We start from the raw sequence: 24066 nt of genomic DNA on the forward strand, positions 1-24066 counted from the left end.
CTCTCCCATCCTCTCTCTCCTTCTCCCTCTTTCTCCTTCTCCTTCTCCCTCTCCCTCTTTCTCTCCCCCATCTCTCCCATCTTCTCTCTCCTTCTCCCTCTCCATTTCTTCCTTCTTTTCTCCTTCTCCCTCTTTCCCTCTTTCTCTCCCTTTCTCTTTTTCTCTCTCCCATCCTCTCTCCCCCTTTCTCTCCCTCTTTCTCCCTCTCTCCCTTCCTCTCCTTCTCCCTTCCTCTCTCCTTCTCCCTCCCCCTCTTCTCTCCCTTTCTTTTTCTCTCCCCCCTCTCTCCCCTTCTCTCCCTCTCCCTCCCTCTTTCTTTCTCTCCCTCTTTCTCTCCCTCTCCCTCTTTCTACCTCTTTCCCTTCCTCTCTTCCCGCCTTTTCTCCCTCTTTCTCTCCCTCTCCCTTTCTCTCTTTCTCTTTCTCTTTCTTTCTCTCTCTCCCTCTCTTTCTCTCCCTCCCTCCTTCCCTCTCTCTCTCTCTCACTTGCTTTGCTGTTATACCAACCTCACAGTGCCACTGAAGAGGACGGGCTCCTGGGGGATTATGGAAAGCTTGCTCCGAAGATCTGCCAAGCCAATGTCGCTGATTTTCACTCCGTCAATTTTAATGCAGCCCCCCGAGAGCTCCACCAGGCGAAAGAGAGCCATCCCTAAGGAGGATTTTCCTGGGGGAAAAAAACAAGGGAAATCGCGGTCAGCTGCCATACTGAGGAACGTGCAAGGCTGGCCTATCTGCTCTCACAGGAGCTCTTTAGCGGCTGCTTTAAAAAAAAATGGCGGAAGCTCGTTAAAGAGAGATTCAATCTGGAAGGAAGGAGACATTTTCTGACATTCGGAACAATGGAATGCAGGCAGTCCTCAACTTAAACAACCGTTCATTTAGTGACTGTTCGAAATTACGGCAGCGGTGAAAAAAGTGATTTATGACCATTCTTGCACACTTGCAACCGTTGCAGCATCCCCCCATGGTCACGTGATCCAAATTCGGACGCTTGGCAACGGACTCGTATTTATGTCGGTCGCAGCGTCCCGGGGGTGTCACGTGATCCCCTTTTGCGACCTTCTGACAAGCAAAGTCAGTGGGGGAAGCCAGGTTCACTTAAACAACCAGGTTCCTAACTTAACAACTGCAACGATTCCTTAACAACTGTGGCAAGAGAGGTCGTAAAATGGAGCAAAACTCACCTAACAAGCGTTTTGCTTAACAACAGAAATTTGGGGCTCAATTTAGAACATGGGATCACTTTTACCAACGGCTAGAAAAACGAGTCAGAGACAAAGGAACGTGATACGTAATTTTGAATATATATTAGTAAGAAGTAGGCTACTGACTGATTCATTAATACTGTTTATGATTATTAACTATATCTATTATTTAGTTAAAAGCCAACACAGTGTTAGGCTGCATTAACAGAGGGATAGAATCAAGATCACGTGAAGTATTAATACCACTTTACAAGGCCTTGGTAAGGCCACACTTGGAACACTGCATCCAGTTTTGGTCACCACGATGTAAAAAAGATGTTGAGACTCTAGAAAGAGTACAGAGAAGAGCAACAAAGATGATTAGGGGACTGGAGGCTAAAGCATATAAGGAACGGTTGCTGGAATTGGGTATGTCCTGTTTAATGAAGAGAAGGAAGAGGGGGGACATGATAGCAGTGTTCCAATATCTCAGGGGCTGCCCCAAAGAAGAGGGAGTCAAGCTATTTTCCAAAACTCCTGGAGGCAGGACAAGAAGCAACGGATGGAAACTAATCAAGGAGAGAAGCAACCTAGAACTAAGGAGAAACTTCCTGACAGTTAGAACAATTAACCAGTGGAACAACCTGCCTCCAGAAGTGGTGAATGCTCCAACACTGGAAGTTTTTAAGAAGAGACTGGACAGCCATTTGTCCGAAATGGTATAGGGTTTCCTGCCTGAGCAGGGGGTTGGACTAGATGACCTCCAAGATCCCTTCCAACTTTATCATCATCATCATCATCATCATCATCATCATCATCATCATCATCATCATCATCATTATTATTATTATTATTATTATTATTATTATTATTATTATTATTATTATTATTATTATTATTATTATTATTATTATTATTATATGTACCCAGATAATATGCTGTTTGCTAAATATTGAAAATGTTACCTGGGAAAACCCCAACACCAACCCTAACTCCAACCTCAATCCTAATCTTGACCCCATTTTATCCCTAACCCTATAAAAACTTTTTTATTTAAAAAAAAAGAAAAGAAATTCGGGGCTCAATTGAAGTCGTAAGTGGAAGGCTACCGCTATACAGTTGAGTTATGTTGTAGCTTGCCTACAACAAGTGTTGTGGGTGCTCCATCACTGGAGGTGTTCCAAAATAGACTAGGCAATCATTTCACTGGGATGGTATAAGGCAGTGGTGGCGAACCTACGGCACGCGTGCCAGAAGCGGCATGCCCACTCTCTGTGGGCACGCACACCGTTGCCCCAGCAGAGTTCGCCAGAGTAGCGAGAACGTGGCGTTTGGAAGTGACAGGGCAGGAAGTGAGCGAGCAAGCGGCGTTGGCCCCCCGGGGATGCCCCGGAGATGGCGAGGGACTGGCCCCGGCCACGCTCACCCAGTCTGCTGTGACCAATGCAGCCACACCCACCCAGTGGGCCACACACACCCCCACCCCCCTTGAGGGCACCACAATGCTGATGCAGCCCTGGCACTTTGTGATAAATATGTGAGTTTTGGGTTGCAGTTTGGGCACTCGGTCTCTAAAAGGTTCGCCATTACCGGTATAAGGTCTCCTGGCTTGAGCAGGGAGTTGGACTAGAAGATCTCTAAGGTCCCTTCTAGCTCTAGGATTCTACGTTCTATGTTCTACTTTTTAATACTATTTTATCCAAGACAGTTTAGAGTTTAAAACGAGAGTTTTACAATGCAGTGGACAATGTACAAAAGAATAATGCAAAGAGAAAGAAGAAGAAGAAAAAAACCCACACCCAGGATCCATGATTACGCAGGAGTCTGGAGTCTACACACACTGGCATAGTTTAAGAAGTAATTGCCCTGCGGCCACAGAACACCAGACTCTCCTTTCTTATCCTTACAATGCCACTTCTATGAAAACAGTCGCTAAGTGCACACTCAGAACAGAGAAGCAGGTGCAGGTAGCTCTCAACTTGCAACCATAATGGTTACAAGTCGTGATGGTCGTAAACCGGGTCACCCACGTGACTGACCCAATGTTAAAGGAAACAGAAAGCTGATGGCAGAAAAAAGATCCAGTGGTCCAGTGTTTTGAGTTCAGAAACAGGTTGAAAGTACCCTTGGGGAAGTCTGTCATAACTTCAGTCATAAGTCCAGGACGACCTGTATTTACACGGAAGGCCCATTTGCTCACAGCATTATAATGCCCTGTGACATCCAGACCATCCAACCATTGATGTTTTTAGGAGATACTTCAACGAGAAATCTTAAGCAACACTTGTGCATTGGCTGAACAGACATGTACCCTAGCTACTGTGAATTAGTCATCCTGTCATGGTTCCGACAGATGAAACTTCGAAAGAACTTTGAGGCATTGTTTACCTTAAAGAATCTTTATTTTGAGTAGCATAGCATCGGCAGGAAGCCAAAAACTAAATTCCACTCCCCTGGGCACATAGTATCAAAGCAGAATTCCCTCCTCCAATTAACAGTCATAAATCACATTCCCCAATTAGCTTGAAGCACGGGCTTCCTCTCCAATTCTCCAGCCTGCCAATTCCTTATCAGCTCTGGTTACAACAACCTTGATTCTCAGGCTAGGTTTAGTGTTGTTATGTCTAGCTGGACTCTCGTTCACATCCCCCCTCCCAGCATCATCTAACTTTAAAAGCAAAAGGTAAAAGATGGCTACATTTCCCTCTGTTGTCAATGCAAAAACATCCAATGTTTTATCTTCATAAAACCTATTTTGGCACAGGAAATACAGGTGCGTATTTTTTTTTTCCTCTTTAGAAATAGTTGGGTTTTTTTTACTACTCCTAATCCCCAAAAGGTGGCTCCAGTGAGCTTTTTTTTTAAAATAAAATCTAGACAGGAGCAGCTAGAGCAGCACCCAGCCTTACCTGAGCCGGTCCTCCCCACAATTCCGATCTTCTCCTTGGGTTTAATGGTGAAGCAGACTTTTTTGAGGACAAGCGGCAGGTTCTCACGATAACGCATTTCGGCATTTTCAAAGCGGATTTCTCCTTCGTGGGGCCAGTCTGGAAGGGGGGCCTTATTCTTGATGCGAGCCGGGGCCTCCAGGGAAAGAGTCTGGGAATCACCGAGAGAGAAGAGAAAAGATGTCAATTACGGGCAGCAGTCTAGGAACGATTAACAGAATAACAGAGTTGGAAGGGACCTTGGAGGTCTTCTAGTCCAACCCCCTGCTCAGCAGAAAACCCTATACCATTTTAGATAAATGGTTGTCCAATCTCTTCTTTAAAATCTTCAGTGATGGAGCACTCACAACTTCTGGTGGCAAGCCATTCCCCTGTTTAATTGTCCCCACTGTCAGGAAATTCCTCCTTAGTTCTAGGTTGCTTCTCTCCTTGATTAGTTTCCATCCATTGCTTCTTGCCCTGCTTTCAGGTGCTTTGGAGAATAGCTTGACTCCCTCTTCTTTGGGGCAGCCCCTGAGATATTGGAAGGCTGCTATCATGTCCCCCCTCGTCCTTCTCTTCATTAGACTAGACATACCCAATTCCAGCAACTGTTCCTTATATGTTTTAGCCTCCAGTCCCCTAATCATCTTTGTTGCTCTTCTCTGCACTCTTTCTAGAGTCTCAACATCTTTTTTACATCGTGATGATCAAAACTAGATGCAGTATTCCAAGTGTGGCCTTACCAAGGCCTTGCAAAATGGTATTAATAATTCCTCAAGCATCTGTTCTGCTTTTTTCAGGAGAGTGAACCTCACACATAATAGCCCAAACTATCTTTCTCTTACAAGAGGTATCAACTTCCCTCTGTTTTGTTGATCACTGTCTCATCTATGAGAGGTTAGCCTTTGTGTTAAGATTATGTTTCTTCTGGTTCCTGACAAGCGATTCTTGTAGGCACTTCAGGAACGTTTTGGATTTTTACACCATTATCCTTCTTGATGGCACTCACTGCTGTCCTTTTGATTTTATCTTTTAATCTGTTCACTGTCTGGAGATGTTAGAACCGAAGAAGCTTCTTGGACGAGAAGCGAAATGTTTTTCAAGGGAAGAATTAAGCAAGTCCAGTTGCCTTTTGGAAAAGCACCTTTGAGGCGGCCTGTGATTGGATGGTTTAAGAATATACTGCAGAATCAGGTTGAGCTTAATGAAGAGGAGGGAGCACCTTTCTAGAGCAGGGCTTTTCAACCAGTGGTACGGGCACCACCTGTGGTACATGGGCACCTGGCAGGGGGTACGCGACCATCCTAGAAAAGTGGTAGCGGGGGAGGGGAATGAGCTGAACCGGTGGCAGCACCGCACAAGCCTGAGCGAGAGATGGCTGGAGCTGCAGGGCTGTCAGGGCTCAGCGGAATTGCCAGGATCAGCGCCAGGCTCCAGCTGGAGCTCGGCACTGATCCTGGCGCTTCTGCTGAGCCCTGAAGAAGCGCCAATCAGCTGGAAAGCAGCACTGATCCTGGCACTTCTGCTGAGCCCAGAACAAGCGCCAATCAGCTGGAATGTTGCAGCCTCTCCAGGGTCTTGTGATTTACATTCAGATGCTGGGCAACTGATTCATATTTATGTCGGTCACTGTGTCCCAGGGTCTTGTGAAGTGACCAAAACCTGCTGCAACCACTCAGCAGACAAGGGGAATAAAAAAAACCCACCCCATCTCCGCTGCCAATCCTCAACAGAAATGCCTCACAACAATGAAAACCTCGGACAGGAGGAAGAGCGCCGCCGGGCAGGCAGGCAGGCAGGTGTCTTGCTTGGCTGTGGCTTGGGGGGCACTTTTTTCAGTGCCATTGTAACTTCGAACAGTCATTAAGCGAACTGTTGTAAGTCGACGACTACCTGTACTTTATCACTTTTTGCCTTTTTTTTTTTTTGGGTCATCAAGTTTTTGACACCTTGCTAGGCGACAGGTGGTACTCGGATGTTGCCATATCCTAAAAGTGGTACAATGGTTGAAAAGGTTGAAAAGCCCTGTTCTAGGGGACGCGAGGCACCGGGGAAAATATTGGGCAGTGGACAGAATCTTAAATACCTTGATGTAGTGGTCAATTCTCTCCACAGATGTAAAGCGTGCCTCCGTCTCCGAAGCCAACCTGACCGTAAACTGGAACAGTCCCGTTAACTGAGAAGGAAACGAATCGCTGTTACTTGCAGCACTAGGATACATGAACCAACTTATTAGCCGTGAAAACCTCAAGAGTGATTCTCTATGGGACAACTTAATCCCATCGGATGAGCGCGGTTAAGTGAGGCTTTATCATGAACCACGCTGCAATAGGAAGGAAAGGAGTGCCATAAAATTGAAGGCTTTCCGTTCCTTGTTAGTGGTCAAGTTCTGTTAAGGCTACCTCCATGGAGAAGAGCCAGCACGGACAAAAACTATGGTTAATTTTATTCACCTTACCGCCTCTTCAGCCACATCTCATCCCTGCCTTTTCTCAGCTCCGAGGTTTTTTATTTTTTTAATCCACAGGCACTTTTTCTTCCAAACAAGCCATTTTAACAGAGGATGTTCATAAATATTCCACAGTGTCCCCACTACATATTTTCAGTGTCGTAGGATTTTTGATGGACAGAGGAGCAAGCAGACGGGTGCTACTTGTTAGTCTCTTTAGCTAGTCCTCATGTTATGACCGTAATGAAGCCTGCCCATTACGGTCGTTAAGTTGTGAGAGTGGTTACAGATTTTACGACCTTTTCTTGTGGCGGTCATTAAGGGAACCCATAATTTGCGATGGGTTGTTCTTTCTGAAAACGGGAAGCAGATGCCAGTTTTCAGCCAAACAGCTGTAAAACGTGGGTCACGCAATCACAAGATACCGCAAAAGGTTGTAAATGCAGCCTGCTTGCCAAGTGCCCGTTGCAGTCCTATGCACACCACTATGTGTTTGGGGGGGAGGGAGGCTCCGTCGATCAGAACTTGGAATCCAGGGCATAAGTACCCCCTAGGAGGTAAGTCCATCCTAACTTTGACTGGTTGCTCAGCAAACGCTCGTAAGTCAAGGACTACTGTGATATAAAATCAATTCAACAACGCCCTTGTGACTGGGCCCAGCTTGCACTGTGGAGTTCCAAAAGGCAACTTTGTTTTGACATACAAGAGGAGCATTCACCTGAACCGCATAGGAGATGGCGAGCCCAGCGTACGCGGGTGGGATTTGGCCGTGCATTAAGATGATCATTAAGCCAGTGGTTATAATGAGGGCGATGCTGACAATATCCAGTCTCACAGCCAGCCAGCGCATCGCACAGCTGAACAAGAAGAATGGCGCCTGATTATCATCCAGCAGTTGCTGATATCTAGAAGCAGAAAATATTTACAATTAAAATGCAGGTACAGGTGTTCTGTCAAACCTACAAAACTACTTTTTGGTCACACAGCCACCTTCCTTTGTTTATCGGCTTGCCGCAGCTTTGGAAGGAGGGAAAATGCATTCTTCTGTTTCAGACAAAACAATAACTTTCCTGTGGGAACCAAGGTCAAATCGCTCAAGTGTTTGGCGGGCTAGAATTACCAGTAGAGAGCCCGTCTAAGGTGTTAATTGGAGAAAGTGATTTATTACATATTTAATGGGTGGGGAGTTTAACTTTTACTTTGTAACCTTTTTTTTGGGGGGGGGGACTTCCGGTCTTGGTTTCACCTATGTTCGTGCTGATATTATGCAGCCATTAAAATTGTTCTTTGAGGAAAGCAATTGCCTCAGAGTTCTTATTTCTACCGGTCTCATCTATCGGAACATGACACATTCATTTTAGTGACTGTCTAAAACTACAACGATACCCAAAAAAGTGACCTATGATTGTTTTTCACACTTAATGATCATTCCAGCCTTCCCCAAGATCGGGTGATCAAAATTTGAATGTTTGGCAACTGCCATGTATTTAGGACGGTTGCCGTGTCCCCTGGGGGGGTCACGTGATTCCCCTTTTGCTTGATTTTCTCTTCTTCTAATAATGTTCTCTTTTGCCAACCTTAATACAGTTCTTATTATTTAAATAAATGACAATTAAATATAGATATTTTTCTCATCTTTCTGCAAACAATAACCACATCAATATAAAGCTTCTTTTCTAATTGATCGTCTCGATTGCCTCGTCACGGATCCTGTTTACAAAATTCTTATTTAAATTTGTTTTCCTCACAATATTCAAAACATTCTGACTGGTTAAGATTTTCTCAGAATGGATTACGCTTAAGTATTTAAGTCTTTTTTCTCATACAAGCCATCCCAACACTTTTTTACATTTCTCATATCTTAAAAGAAAAGAAAACAGAGAAAACATTTCTTTTCTATATATAAACCGTCCCAACATTTTTATATTTCTCATGTCAAAAAACAAAACACAAAAGAAAAAAGAAAGAAAAAAAAATACTATGTTACTTGAGGGGTTCATCCCTCTTAAACTAATCTTCGTTTATATCCAAAACCTTTCTATTTCTTTAACCATATTCAAACCGATGTTTAATTTTTAAATATTCCCTCTGGTAAATCCCATCATCTGATTTCTGACAAGGAAAGTCAATGGGGGAAGGCAGAGTCACTTAACAATCGTCACTAACTTAACAACTGCAGTGATTTACTTAACAATTGTGGCACGAAAGGTTGTAAAATGGGACCAAACTCACTTAACAACAGTCTTGCTTAGGAATGGACGTTTTGGACTCAGTTGCGGTCGTAAATCAAGGACGACCCGTATCTCATTTTTAACCTGAGTTGGAGGAGAAGTTTCACAAAACAGGATGCACGTGACTGCTAGCAAATTAAGACAGCAGCTTTTGAACCAGTTCATCTGAAATATTATCACTACTTCTAGATGAACTGGCATTCGGAGTGAATTAAGCCACTATCGCTTGTGCAATAAACCCAACTTTTTTTAAAAAAATCCTGGCTTGTCTGTTTTGTAGCAGCTAAGACTGAACGTCAGAAAAGAAACAGACTCACTTGTATAGGAATTCCTCTCCTTTATTGTAGGCGTGGATGGTGGAGAGACCTTGAATGCTTGAAGTGATGTGAGAAATAAATGGAGACTGCGTAATGTTGTCCAGTCGTTTCAACTCCCGAATGAACACTCTGTGTACAAAAAAAAAAACCCACAACCAACTGGAAGTAAAGGTCTAACAAAAATATGAGAACAACCAGTCATTGGATGCTTTAGCCCAGGGGTCTTCAAACTTGGCCCTGTTATGACTGGTGGACTTCAACTCCCAGAATTCCTCAGCCAGGCACACGTGCCTGGCTGAGGAATTCTAGGAGTTGAAGTCCACCAGTCATAACAGGGCCAAGTTTGAAGGCCCCTGCTTTAGCCCGAATTGGTTTTGGAAGCAGCTGGCAACCAATGAAGTAACACCAAGTTATGGAAGACCCTCAAGGCTAACAATGTCTTTGTTATTGTTAGTTGCGAAGTCGTGTCCGACGCATCGCGACCCCATGTACAAATTTCCTCCAGGTCTTCCTGTCCTCTACCATCTTCTGGAGTCTATTTAAGCTCACACGTACTGCTTCGGTGACTCCATCCATCCACCTCATTCTCCGTCATCCCCTTCTTCTGTTGCCCTCAATCTTTCCCAGCATCAGGCTCTTCTCCAGTGAGTCCTTCCTTCTCATTAGGTGAACAATGTCTTAAATGACCCATAACAATTGCTGCTCTTACCTAGACACAACATGAAGAATGGTGAAAAGAACCACGAGGGGACCCACTGCCATTAGGAACCATGGAAAGACGCCAGAGATCACTCCCACGCAGAAGAACACCAGGATGACATTCTGTATGAACATTTCAGCTTGAAAAGGCAGGCGGACATCAACTGGAAGAGATGGACAGACCCAGCTGATTAGCATAGGCTCAAATTCTCACCAAGGTGAACAATATCGACAACCGAGTTAGGCGCAATAGTGACGGTGCTGGCCTAGAAACCAGGGGAGTCTGAATTCTAGGCCTCCCCTAAGCGTGAAAGTCAAGTGGGTGACTTTGGGGCAATCACCAGGACAGCTTGAGTTCTAGTCCCCCACCCTTAGGCATGAAAGCTGGTTGGATAACTTTTGGCCAATCACCAGGAGACCTTGAGTTCTAGTTCCGCCTTAGACATGAAAGCTGGCTGGTTGACTGTGGACCAATCACCAGGAGACTGTGAGTTCTAGTCCTGCCTTAAGCATGAGAGCCAGCTGGGTGACTGTGGACCAATCACCTGGAGACGGTGAGTTCTAGTTCTGCCTTAGGTATGAAAGCCAGCTGGGTGACTTTGGGCCAATCACCTGGAGACGGTGAGTTCTAGTCCCGCCTTAGCCATGATAGCCAGCTGGTTGACTTTGGGCCAGTCATTCTCTCTCAGCCCAATCCACACCACAGGGTTGTTGTTGTGGGGAAAAAGGAGGATGAGGTATGTTTCCCATCTTTGGTTATTTATATAAAAGCGGGATAAAAATATAACCGTAATATCCTATACATATACACAACACGGCTGGTGGGCGAGGACAACACCTTGTTATAGAGCCTCTCCTGTCCAGCCCAGGAGAGATTCAGGTAAGGCCAGCCCAGGTAAGATTCACTCAGGGCCCTCCTACTCTGCTTTCAACAATTTGTCTATTCAGAAGGGTTCAAGAGCCAGATTCCCTTAACAAAGTGCCAACAGCTACTGGATTTCATTATTTCAGGAAGTCTTGCCCCAAATGGTGAACACCTTCAAGGGCTTTCGCTAAGCGCTATATGCAACTGAACGTTAGCCTTCCTTCAATGAAAAGTCAGCAGTGAGTTGACCAAATGGGTCTACCTCATTCATCACGTTGTGTCTTAGATTTATAACTTGCGCTTCTGCTAGAAATTCAAAACGAAATACATAGCACACCCTCTTCCGGTTTTTATCCCCAACAACGTGGTGTGACATAAACTGGCACCGTTCCAAAGACAGCTTTCCTGTTTGATCACGTGACTGTGGGGAATGCTGCAACGGTCGTTAAGCGCGAAAACGGGGGCATGTGTGTAAAAAAACCGTGTCACAGGTCACTTTTTTCAGTGCCATTGTAATTTTGAAGTCATTAAATGAATGGTTCTCAGTCAAAGGCCACCTGTATGAGCACCAACAGGTTACGAGAGGAGAGTTTGTTACCTTCATCCATATCTTTGGAGAACCGATTGAGAATCCGCCCCGCAGGTGTGGTGTCGAAAAACTTCATTGGGCTACGGAGGATCCGTCGGAAGAGTTCGTCGTGCAGCCTGGAGGAGGCCCGCAATGTCCCCTGTAGTGACCATAGAAGAGGACTGTTGGAACCAGGCACTCCGGAGTTTTCAAAGAAAATTCACAAATGACCAGAAGGGGCTGCAGGGGAAGGGGACTACACTACACTACACTACACTACACTACACTACAAATGCCTTCCACCATATTTATGAGATGACATCAAGCTACGGAAGGAGAAATCAGGAAATGAAGGCAGTTCCTTTTGTGGAAACAGGGTGGAATAGCAGGATGAGAAAAAGAAAGGAGAATTATTTTGCTGACAGAATAACAGAGTTGGAAGGGACCTTGGAGGTCTTCTAGTCCAACCCCCTGCTCAGGCAGGAAACCCCATACCATTTTAGACAAATGGCTGTCCAGTCTCTTCTTTAAAAACCTCCAGTGTTGGAGCATTCACCACTTCTGGAGGCAGGTTGTTCCACTGGTTAATTGTTCTAACTGTCAGGAAGTTTCTCCTTAGTTCTAGGTTGCTTCTCTCCTTGATTAGTTTCCATGCGTTGCTTCTTGTCCTGCCTTCAGGCGCCTTGGAGAATAGCTTGACTCCCTCTTCTTTGTGGCAGCCCGAGATATTGGAACACTGCTGTCCTGTCCCCCCTCGTCCTTCTCTTCATTAAACTAGACATACCCAATTCCAGCAACCGTTCCTTATATGTTTTAGCCTCCAGTCCCCTGATCATCTTTGTTGCTCTTCTCTGTACTTTACATAGAGTCTCAACATCTTTTTTACATCGTGGTGACCAAAACTGCATGCAATATCCCAAGTGTGGTCTTACCAAGGCCTTATATAAAGTGCTAGTAACGTTTCATGTGATCTTAATTCTATCCCTCTGTTAATGCGGCCTAGAATTGTGTTGTTCTCCTTACACAAATACCTACCTTGACAAAGGCAACACCACGAACGGCCTTCAGAATCAGCATGACTCCCATGGAGAGTGCATAAATGCCGGCATAGTAACGCATGTGAGGGTTATCCTTCATACTGTTGCTCACCATGGTTTCATTCCCCAACGTCACAGTCGTGTTCTGGGTTTGTTTAAAAAAAATAGAAAAGAACAAGTTTCATGATTAAGAAAGAAATAAGATACATGTTGGCCCATCTCATAAATGCAGCTAAGAAATCCACACGATACCTTGTCCGTGATTTTGCCCAGGGGTCTCTAACCTTGGCAACTTTAAGACTTGTGTACTTCAACTCTCAGAATTTTTCAGTGCTGCTGTAACATCAAACTGTCACTAAAAGAACTGTTGTAAGTCGAGGACTACGTGTACCCTTTCAGACAAATGGTTGTCCAGTCTCTTCTTAAAAACCTCCAGTGTTGGAGCACCCACCACTTCTTGTGGCAAGCCATTCCACTGATTACTAGTTCCAGAATCCGAGAATCACTAGAACCAGAATACTAGCTTGAGCACACTGTTGCCGTTGCACTGTTTGTTCAATAACAATTCACACACACAACATATTATTTGCTTCCTTATTTACAAACAGAACAATGATCTTGGAACTTCCCTTAAACCAGGGATAGGCAACCGTGGCTCTTTTATGACTCATGGACTTCAACTCCCAGAATTCCTGAGCCAGCCATGCTGAGGGGAAAGGGAGAGGTTTCCAAGCTGAGCCATGCTGGCTTAGGAATTCTGGGAGTTGAAGTCCACTAGTCATAAAAGAGCCAAGGTTCCCCACCCCTGCCTTAAACGAAGGGCAATTCTTTTTCTGCAGCGGCCTCTGCTCTATGGAACATCCTCCCTTTATTTATTTATTAAATGTATTTGTCACCCTTCTCCTTTCAAACTGACTCTGTGCAGTTTACAGTTTACAGGAGTTTATGGTCTCTCTGAATGCAGCTGTAGTTTATTAAATCCTGGCTAGTGAGCGCATGTGTGTGTGTATGCTTGCATTTAGCAGAGTTTTCTCCCATAGCCCTTGGCTCGCTTCAATCTTTCGCTCTCCCGGGATAATTTTAGCCAGGTGAAGGCACCAGGCTAGGAACTGGGAGATGGTGAGTTTTAGTCCTGTCTTAGCAATGAAAGCCGGCTGGGGGACTTCACGCCATTTACCAGGAGACGGTGAGTTCTAGTCCCGCCTTAGGCACGAAAGATGACTGGGTGATTTGTCAATCACTAGGACAGGAATAGGCAACCTTGGCTCTATTATGACTCGTGGACTTCAACTCCCAGAATTCCTGAGCCAGCCATGCTGAGGGGAAAGGGAGAGGTTTCTAAGCTGAGCCCTGCTGGCTCAGGAATTCTGGGAGTTGATGTCCACGAGTCATAAAAGAGCCAAGGTTGCCCACCCCTGCCTTAAACAAAGGGCAATTCTTTTTCTGCAGCGGCCTCTGCTCTATGGAACATTCTCCCTTCGGAGATTAGAACAGTCCCAACCCTGTTAGCCTTTTGTAAAGCTCCAAGAACAGGGCTACTATGCTCCCAAGCCTGGGGCGCCACATGCGCCAAGGGCCCCTCCTCCTGGCTGTATTGTTAACGGGCCAGTGTGTACTTCGAATTAGATGTTTTAAGGTTCTCTACTGTTTTAAATCTTTCTTTTTCTGTTTTTATTGGCTTAAAATGTTTTTTAAATTTTTAATAGTAATATAGTGGTACCTCCATACTAGTCTTTAACTGGTTCTGGAAGGCGCGAAGAGTACTAAAAAGGACGAGTACCAAACAAACCATGCGACTTACTATGTGAACCTTTGTTTTGACCGGAAAGAATTTCCTATCTGTCCCTTTTCCTATGTCAGTGACCTTCCCAGCATGGCTTACTTCCTGTCCGCCCTCTGTGGCTGTCCCCCCCCCACTTCCTTTTGCAGGGCGTCAAGTACCAGACAAACGATGAGTAGCAGGACAACATTTTTGCATCAAAATGCGTCAAGTACCAGATGCGACGAGTGTTGAAACAGCCGAGTACCGAGGTCCCACGGTCTAAGTTTTGAATTGTAAGCTGCCCAGAGTCATTTATCGAGGTGGGCGGCTACAGGAATCAAAGAAATAAACAAATGCAAAGATGCTGGTTGTTCTTACCCCGCTGCCTTGCTTGATCCAGTAGCTCAGCCACCAGTTGCTGAAGGCCGTGCTGCCCACGTTCAGTACGAAGAGCGCCATGATGGTCAGGAAAGCCACCGGGCCTCCAGCTGCTTGGATGTAGACCCAATAAACCGACCAGGGGACAGACCCTTTGCCTTTCTCTTCCACCTGCATGAGCTGAACTAAAGCACAGGGAGGGATGGGCAGAGGAGAAGGTGAAGCAGAGAGAATTCAACAAACCCCAATCCACACTAGATGACAGGCGGTCCTCAGCTGGCCTCCAAAACTGAGTCTCAAGATTTCGACTTTTAAGCAAGGCGGTTGCTAAGTGTTCCATTTTGCAACCCTTTTTGCCACAGTTGTTTAAGCAGTCACTGCCGCTGTTAGCGGAACCGGGTGGTCGTTAAGCAAAGCTGGCTTCTCCCATCGATTCTGCTTGTTGAAAGTCAGCTGGGAAGGTCGCCAAAGGGTGATTTGAGGACCCCCGGGACAATGCAACCGTCGTTAAGTACAATGCGGGTTGCCAGGCACCAGAAATTTGATCACGTGGAGGCTTCTGCATGCCTCCGAGGCTTGGATCCAATCTCTGGAAGCTCTTTTCTGGGCGCAAACGGCTTGGAGCAGTCCTCTGAGGGCTGGGCCCAACGTCCGGAGGCATTCAGAAGCCCCCCCGGCCTCCGTTCCTGGCGCAAATGGTTTGTAAGACCCTTCCAAAGCCTGGATCCAAACTCCAGAGGCATGCAGAAGCCCCCCATCATCTCTGTTCTGGGGGCAGCGGCCACGTGGCTCCGGAGTTGGAGGGAAGCAGGAGGCAGGCACCGCAAAGAGCGCGAGAATTCAGGCACCCATTCTCTGCGAAAGAGGATCAGTGCCTGAACTCGCGCGATATTACGGCACCCAGAGGCTTCCATCGACTCTCCTGTCCCTCAAAAGCAGGAACCGTGGCAGAGAGGAGACGGATCTTTTCAAGGTGAGTGAGTCCGGTGCGGCAAGAAGCGAGGGGGAAGCATGAGGTATCTTGGTCGGGGAGGCCTTGGGGGCCTGTTCCATCACTAGGCCCCCCATGGCCTTCCCCACCTTCAGATACCTCATGGGCACTTGAGCCACGAGCATTTTAACGAGCAAGGGAGCGATCTCGTTCGAGGCACGAGATTCTCTCTACGAGTTTTGGAGTTACAAGTGGAATGTGCAGGCTCCATTCCACTCATAACTCGAGGACTACGTGTACGAAGTTCCCTGAAAATGCTTTATACACACAGACAGCATTCAAATGTAGCCAACCAAAATCTGTAAATAGGCTAGGATTAAACCCTGGTTAAATTTTCCTACACATGACTTAAACCAGTGTTTCTCAACCTTGGCAACTTTACGATGTGTGGACTTCAACTCCTAAAATTCTCCAGCTAGCAACGCTAGCTGGAGAATTCTGGGAGTTGAAGTCCACACATCGTAAAGTTGCCAAGGTTGAGAAACACCGACTTAAACTATTCTAAACTCTTGCTTAGATTACTGTGCTCATTTTGGAGACCGAGGAAGCACGCTGCTTCAAAAATTAGCACTAGTCTTTGTGGGTAAAAGAAAGAAGGCAAGATCTAGTCTGAGCTCAGATCCACTAAGATCATCCGGAACCTACTGAATTGTTAACAGAATACCTGCACACACAACAAGGTGGGTAGAAGTGAAATTTGCGTTTTTGGATAACAACCTGTACCTTCTTCCTTCTTGACTACTTTCTCTTTCTTCACGGATCCCGTTTTGGCGCCTTTCTCCGGGAGTCTTTTCAACGAACTGTTTGCGGTCTTCTTTAAGTTAACCTGCAACAGAGAGAGGAGGTAACTCAGATTCAGCCTGCCTCAACTTTGCAAGTAAAACATGATACCACATTCCCCAGAAGAAGGAAAAGGGCCTAGTTAAAGCCTCCATAAATGGATGTCCTATAATACAGGGCTTTTCAACCAGTGGTACGGGTACCCCCTGTGGTACATGGGCACCTGGCAGGTGGTATGCAACCATCCTAGAAAAGTGGTAGCGGGGGAGGGGAATGAGCTGAACCGGTGGCAGCACCGCACAAGCCTGAGCGAGAGATGGCTGGAGCTGCAGGGCTGTCAGGGCTCAGCGGAAGCGCCAGGATCAGCGCCAGGCTCCAGCTGGAGCTCGGCACTGATCCTGGTGCTTCTGCTGAGCCCTAAAGCACCAATCAGCTGGAAAACAGCACTGATCCTGACACTTCTGCTGAGCCCAGAGGAAGCGCCGATCAGCTGGAATGTTGCAGCCTCTCCAGGGTCTTGTGATTTACATTCAGATGCTTGGCAACTGATTCATATTTATGACGGTCACAGTGTCCCAGGGTCATGTGAAGTGACCAAAACCTGCTGCAACCACCCAGCAGATGGGGGGGGAATAAAAACCAAACACACACACCCCGCTGCCAATACTCAACAGAAATGCTCACAACAATGAAAACCTCAGACAGGAGGAAGAGCGTGGCCGGGCGGGCAAGCAAGTGTCTTGCTCGGCTGTGGCTTGGCGGGCACTTTTTTCAGTGCCATTGTAATTTCGAACAGTCACTAAGCAAACTGTTGACAGTCGAGGACTACCTGTACTTTATCACTTTTTTTGGGGGGGGGTCATCAAGTTTTTGACACCATGCTAGGTGACTGGTGGTACTTGGATATTGCCATATCCTAAAAGTGGTACAATGGGTGAAAAAGTTGAAAAGCCCTGCTATAATATACTAGAACCCGTATGCTACTGTGTTTTCCCGAAAATAAGACCCAACTGGAAAATAGCATGATTTTTTCAGGATGCTCATAATATAAGCCCCATCCCCAAAATAAGCCCCCGTTAAAATCGTCAGCCAGGTGGGACATATTTAGTACCGTATATTCCCCGAATATAAGACCCAACCGGAAAACAAGCCCTCTTGTGTCTTTTGGAGCAAAAATTAATAAAAGACCTGGTCTTATTTTTGGGGAAAACATGGTAGGATTAGACAGCCACTTGTCTGAAATTATACAGAGTTTCCTGCATGAGCAGTGGGGTTGGACTAGAACTGGGGTCCCAACCTCCAGCCCGCAGCCCACTTCTGGTCCTTGAGCCATTTAGAACCGGGCCGCAGAAGCGGTGGGCACATTCCCACTTACATGAACAGCGGGTGAGTGCGTGCGCGTGCTCCATTTGTGTGAGCGGCGGGTTCGTGTGCCCACCACTTGTGTCAATGGAGCTGTTCATGCGTGTTTGTCCGCCGCTCGCAAGGAACCATCCCCACCCCCCCTGCTCGTCCGCAAAGCCGAAAAGGTTGGAGATCTCCCAGGTCTCTTCCTACTCTGTTGTTCTGTTATTCTGACTGCCCTCTTAAAGACTGACTTCAATAGAAATTTCCCTCTCTTTCTGCCAGCCACTGAGTAAAAAAACATGGACCATGTTTTCATTTGAATAATTGTTTATTGTACATTTGTTCTTTGGGGTGTATGGCAGCTAGAACCTTTTCAGTGGAGGGCTAAAAGGAAGATAATCAGTTATCAGCAAAATGGCTGGCAATTCACAGAAGTGAGAGGTTTACCCAGTCTCCATCTTGGTCTAGAAAAGATATTACAAGCCTACACAATAACCCCGCCAACAAAAGTATGTATAGTCAAGGCCACGGTTTTCCCAGTTGCAATGTATGGCTGTGAAAGTTGGACCATAAGAAAGGCTGAGCGCCAAAGAATGGAGGCCTTTGAACTATGGTGCTGGAGAAGACTACTGCGAGTCCCCTGGACTGCAAGGCGATCAAACCGGTCAGTCCTAGAGGAGATCAACCCCGACTGCTCTTTAGAAGGCCAGATCCTCAAGTTGAAACTCAATTATTTTGGCCACCTAATGAGAAGGAAGGACTCACTGGAGAAGAGACTAATGCTGGGAAAGATGGAGGGCAAGTGAAGAAGGGGACGACAGAGAACGAGGTGACTGGATGGAGTCACTGAAGCAGTAGGTGTGAACTTAAATGGACTCCAGAAGATGGTAGAGGACAGGAATGCCTGGAGGAACGTTGTCCATGGGGTCGCGATGGGTCAGATACGACTTTGCAACTAACAACAACACAATAATTTTGCTATTATGTGAATGGCTTGTAATAAAGAATAAGTTATTGGGCTTTAGGGTAATTTACATATGACTTTATTGCTGTTTAGGACAAGAACCGTAGCACAGAAAAAAAAATACCTCAATGTGTGGTGTTTCTCCCAGCTGCAAGCTATTGAAAATGGCTGCATAGTCGCCATTCAGATTCATCAAGTCTTCATGGCTTCCTCTCTCAGTGATGCAGCCTTCCTTCACGAAAATCACTTCATCGCAATCCACAAGATACTGATAAAAAGAAGAGGAACATTCATAGTGAGGGGGACCGATCATGCCACCAAAATGTAAAAAAACCCACAATAATTAAAAAATGAATGCTGGTGGGAAGGTTACACATGACTCCGGGACAGTGCAGCTAACACAAACACACGCCAGTTGCCAACCCTCTGGCGAGTTTTGATCACATGGCCAGGGGGATGCTGCAACAGTCCCAGAGGTGAAAAACAACAACAAAGAACTCCTCAAAAGCCAAACTCCAGGGACCAGGAGGTCTTTTTCTGCTGTCAGTTTTCTATATTTCTATTTGTTCGTTCATTCGGTGCGGCCACCCATTCACCATGCAAGTCTCATGAGCCATAGAGTTCCTCCTTCCTAAATCCCACCCATTTTCATTTTTCTTATATTAGGCACTATCACAACCCTGCAAGGCCGACAAGATTAATAACATCTCTGATTATGTGCAGAAGCAATATTTGCATCCATTCATCTTGAGCTGGCTTTCTATCTCTTTAGCAAAACATCTCAGATTCATTAAATCAGGGGTCCCCAACCCCCAGTCCATGGACCGGTACTGGGCCATGGCACGCCAGCAACCGGTCCACACAAACAAGCAAAGCCCCATCCGTGGGATGCAGGCAGCACACAAAAGCACGCACTCTCCGGTCCGTGGAAAAACCTTTCTCCACGGAACCGGTCCCTGGTGCCCAAAAGGTTGGGGACCTCTGCATTAAATAAGCTACTAGATTTTTCTAAAATGTGGAAGCACATGGGGGAAAAAATCTTTCCATCCCATCATAATTTGTATAGAAGCAGTCCATACAGGTAGTCCTCAACTTACAACCACAATTGAACCCAAAATTTCCACTGCAAACAAGACGGTGGTTAAGTGAGTTTTGCCCCCTTTTACGACCTTTCTTGCCACAGTTGTTAAGTGAATCACTGAAGTTGTTAACCGAATCATTGGTGATTAAGTGAATCCAGCTTCCCTCACTGAATTTGATTGTCTGAAGCTGGCTGGGAAGGTTACCAATGGTGATCACATGACCCTGGGACAGTGCAACTGCCATAAATACATGCCAGTTGCCAAGCGTTCAAATCCTGATCATGTGACCATGGAAATGCTGCAACGGATGTAAGTGTGAAAAACGGTCCTCAGTCATTTTTTTCCCCAGCGCTGTTGTTAACTTCAAACGATGCGTAAACAAATGTCTATAAGTCGAGGACCACCGGTATGCACTATAAATGCAGAGTATACCCTTTTGCAAATCAGTAAACAAACTGCTTGCTTTTCCTTCTCACTTTTGGCTGCTTTTGATTCTCAAATACACTCAGGCTTAAATCCTCTGTATTTTTATTTCCTCTGTGAGGCAGTAACCCAATTAGGTTGATTAAATTAAAGAGTTCCCTCTGGACAGCAGAAAGTTACAGTCGCCCACATTTATTCAGCCAATAAACTCCCGAGCAGAACAGAGCAAGAGGACACGGTCAGCCTACCTGGAGCTGGTGTGTGATGAACACAACTGTTTTGGTCCTCAGGTGCTTCCGGATTGCACTGTTGAAGATGTGGTTTCCAACGTGGGCATCCAAGGCACTCAACGGGTCATCGAGGATGAAAATGCTCTTGTCGCTGTACAGCGCACGGGCAAGGCTGATCCGTTGGCGCTGCCCCCCACTCAAGTTCGCGCCCCGCTCACCAATCTAAATAAAACATGTCTTGTTTCAAGTATTTGCTTGGGTAAGGCACGGCAGAACTTCTTATCAATCCTGCCATTTGTCCAAAATTCAAAGCAGGATTCAAATAATTTAACAGAATTCACGCTTTCACCTACTTTCTCTTCGGCTCACAGTTTGACAAAGTTGTGGGATGCAAAAGTGGGAGGGATGGTAGCTAGGCAACCAGGCATCTCTGAGAGCTTGGAGCTGATAAAGCCAAGGTCACTAATGAAGTGGACTTTTCCCATAAGAAGAAGAAGTGTTACTATTGGATAATGTGAACCCCCAATGGGTGGGGGCGAGGGAATCTATTGTTTAATTAAGTAAGCTTTTGAGCAGGAAAACCAGAGTTGGTTTTGCTTCTTCTCTGCCAATGTAAATTTTCAGTAAAGTATTATACTCTTGGTAAAATCGTGTCCCAGGAGTTTCTTTTTCTGGAAATGCCAACTGGACAGTTGACAACCGGAAACTATTTACTGAATTTGATAGCAAAGATCCAAAGCTCAGTTCCTACAGAAACAAACTATCCAGCACCATAGCCTACTTAATGCATGCATCCTGTCATTTACTTAAAGAATGCTTGTTTAAGGAATTTTTGAGACAAGGCTTCTTAACATATTTGAAAACAACGGAAACATAATAATTAACAGAAAACAGCAGATGCCTATTTAAAAGAACATCAGTGATCATCAGTGCATGGGCATCCAACTCATTTTAATGCAGTTAGATAATTTTGCAATTAAACTGAAATGAGAAGTGGAACTACATCCAAGGCTACATTCAGTTGTATTTTATCAATTGGGGGGGGGTCTTTTCAACCACTTTCTGACCCTAAGAAATTAGAAATGAAATGGAAACTGTCCTTCTAAAAAGCAAAAAGGAGTCAAATAAAGGTTTCAAACACATTTAAAGCAGGAATGTTTCTTATTACCTAAAACTTCCAAAGATGGAGTTGGCCCTTGCTTCTTTGGGAGGAAATTGTACAGTTTGGGTGCTGCCACTCAAAAAGCATTTTATAATATTTCCATCAATTGAATTTAACTTGAAACAACAGACAGAACCTGCTCTTTCCATGAAAATAATCTTTCCTTAGCAATAAATGCCTTATTAAACTCACCCCTCACTTAAGGTATCTACCGTTTTGTACCACCAGGAACATAATTTATTTAAAAAATTTGAAACTGCCCATCCCCATCACAAAGCAGGCTGGCAAAGCACCTGTTTTGAGAACTCTCTCCTCAAAGTACAACAGGACGTGCCCTAATTATTATTTTGTGAAATAACTATAAAAGAAGAAGTGGCAGAAACTGGAGGTGGAGTTAAAAGAGGGATCAGCCTAGAATCCCTGCGTAGCCACAAACAAATTAAGTCTAACTTCCCTTGAATTCCCTTGACTCTTATTTGACTCCAAGCAGGTGCTGACCATAAGTTGAGAATATTTCTGTGCACAGGCATGATTATCTATAAATTAGTTTAATTGGACCTTCACACATGTAGATCTGGTCTTTCTTGCCTGACGTTAACCCTTGAAACCATTAATGACATAGCAAGGTAAACAGGTCTCATATTTTAGTCTGATGACATATTAAGTAGTTAAGGATGTAATGAAATTCACAGGAAAAGCTGTTTATCAACCCCTAAGCATGTCACACATTTTCCCTCTACACATGGGTAGAGGGAAGCAAGCGAGATTCTTACCTCAGCAAGATTCTTACCTCAGTCAAGCAAGACTCTTGCCTCAGTCAAGCAAGATTCTTACCTCAGTTAAGCAAGATTCTTACCTCAGTCAGATCCCCGTTTGGCAGGATAGCCAGATCAGGTCGGAGACAGCAATCACTCAACACCATATTGTACCTATATATATATACATATATGTATAGATGAATATACATATTTTTAAAAAGCAGTAAAGAGACCATTTCCAAGTTAAATGGGACTAATTCCGCCCCTATAGCATTTCCCCAGGGCCTGTTTAAAGAGTGAAAGACAGATTTAGAAAATGTATCTCAGACACATCTGCCCCACTGGGACATTTAGAAATTTATCTGGTTTTGCCCCAGGTAGAATTGTGACTGTTAGGCCAATTAACTAATTGCTTTGAAATAGTTATGTGCCTGGTGAGCACCACAATGGGCAACAAAGACAGCGATTGGCTCAAAACTGACTTGTAACATCAGTTGCATTTTGAATGATGTCATTATCAGGCTGTCCCTTACATAATGCTATGTTACAATTTCGTATAACATATATTTCTCCATCCTCTTAACTGGCTAAGGAGGAAAATTCCTGCCAAATTTAGCTCTGATTTTTTATTTTTTTTTGTCTGCATGTGTGTGTTCAAGTTAGTGTCATCTCCTGGTGACTGCCTGGACAGCTCTCTGCAGTTTCTCTCAACAAAACTTTTCCAAGGACTTTGCCCTTGCCCTTCTTTCTAGGCTGAGAGAGAGGTATTGGCCCAAGGTCACCCAAAACAGGCCTCACCCAACTCACAGTCTCATGATTTCTAGCCTGTTGCCTTAACTCAGGGGTTTTCAAACTTGGCCCTTTTATGACTTGTGGACTTCAACTCCCAGAATTCCTCAGCCAGCATGGCTCAGCTTGGAAACCTCTCCCTTTCCCCTCAGCGTGCCTGGCTGAGGAATTCTGGGAGTTGAAGTCCACAAGTCGTAAAAGGGCCAAGTTTGAAGACCCCTGTCTTAAATCTAACAAACAAAATGGAGGCTGGCTGAGGAATTCTGGGAGTTGAAGTCCACAAGTCATAAAAGGGCCAAGTTTGAAGACCCCTGTCTTAACTATTACACCAAATTCTTTTCTCATTAGATTTTATTTTAATATTTACTGTTTTTATTTATTAGGGGCTTCTATTAAACACGGCACAATTCCTCAAGGTAGGCTGGGCTGAGAGAGAATGACTGACTCACAGTTAGGGGTTTCACTTTACCCTCAGTCTCCTTGCTCCTAATCCAATACCTTCAACTCAACACCGCATTAATTCTCATTGATTCCTACCAAAGTTCTTATCTGTGCCCCAAACATAATGTTTGAAAAGCACTCTCCATTTTGTGGTTCTGGCTTAGTAAGCAACTGCAGTTTGGCTATAAACCACAATATCTGTGATGCAGTGAATTAAATAAGCCAGGAATTCGGGAACATCGGGGTTTAAAGACTTTCTCCCAGTTGGGAAGAACGGAAGATACGTGGCTCCGCTGCTTAGTTGAGGCTCACCGAGTCTCATGTAAAGGTAAAGGGTTCCCCTGTCCAGTCAAGTCCAATTTTAAGGGGTGCTGCTCATCTCTATTTCTTAGTCGAGGGAGCCAGTGTTGTCTGAAGACACTTCCATGGTCATGTGGCCGGCACGACTATCCGCTGAGGTGCACGGAAGGCTGTTACCTATTTATCTACCCACATTTGCATGCTTTTGAACTGCTAGGTTGGCAGGAGCTGAGGCAAGTAACGGGAGCTCACCCTGTCATGTGGCACTCAGGCCTCGAACCTGGGCTGTCGGCTTTCCAGCTGACAAGCTTAGTGTTTTTATCCACTAAGCCATCACACCGCACAGTCTTGTGTACTTAATACCATGTTTCCCCGAA

At 45.2% G+C, this 24066-nt stretch overlaps 1 protein-coding gene across 1 annotated transcript in view; it reads right to left on the reverse strand.

Moving 5' to 3' along the window:
- Positions 1-24066, reverse strand: part of ABCC5 (ATP binding cassette subfamily C member 5) — a 54761-nt gene that overhangs the window by 7038 nt on the left and 23657 nt on the right. The window contains exons 8-19 of the mRNA XM_015831702.1: positions 20258-20461; positions 18629-18772; positions 16137-16239; positions 14423-14607; positions 12281-12427; positions 11276-11405; positions 9823-9976; positions 9114-9242; positions 7284-7470; positions 6203-6292; positions 4096-4285; positions 512-666 (exon numbers count right to left, since the gene is read on the reverse strand). Of these exons, the coding sequence (XP_015687188.1) occupies positions 512-666; positions 4096-4285; positions 6203-6292; positions 7284-7470; positions 9114-9242; positions 9823-9976; positions 11276-11405; positions 12281-12427; positions 14423-14607; positions 16137-16239; positions 18629-18772; positions 20258-20461 (1818 nt within the window). The remainder of the gene's footprint in view (positions 1-511; positions 667-4095; positions 4286-6202; positions 6293-7283; positions 7471-9113; positions 9243-9822; positions 9977-11275; positions 11406-12280; positions 12428-14422; positions 14608-16136; positions 16240-18628; positions 18773-20257; positions 20462-24066) is intronic.

This window comes from Protobothrops mucrosquamatus, unplaced genomic scaffold (assembly GCF_001527695.2).
Source record: "Protobothrops mucrosquamatus isolate PMUCROS unplaced genomic scaffold, P.Mucros_1.0 scaffold_276, whole genome shotgun sequence".
NCBI lineage: Eukaryota > Metazoa > Chordata > Lepidosauria > Squamata > Viperidae > Protobothrops > Protobothrops mucrosquamatus.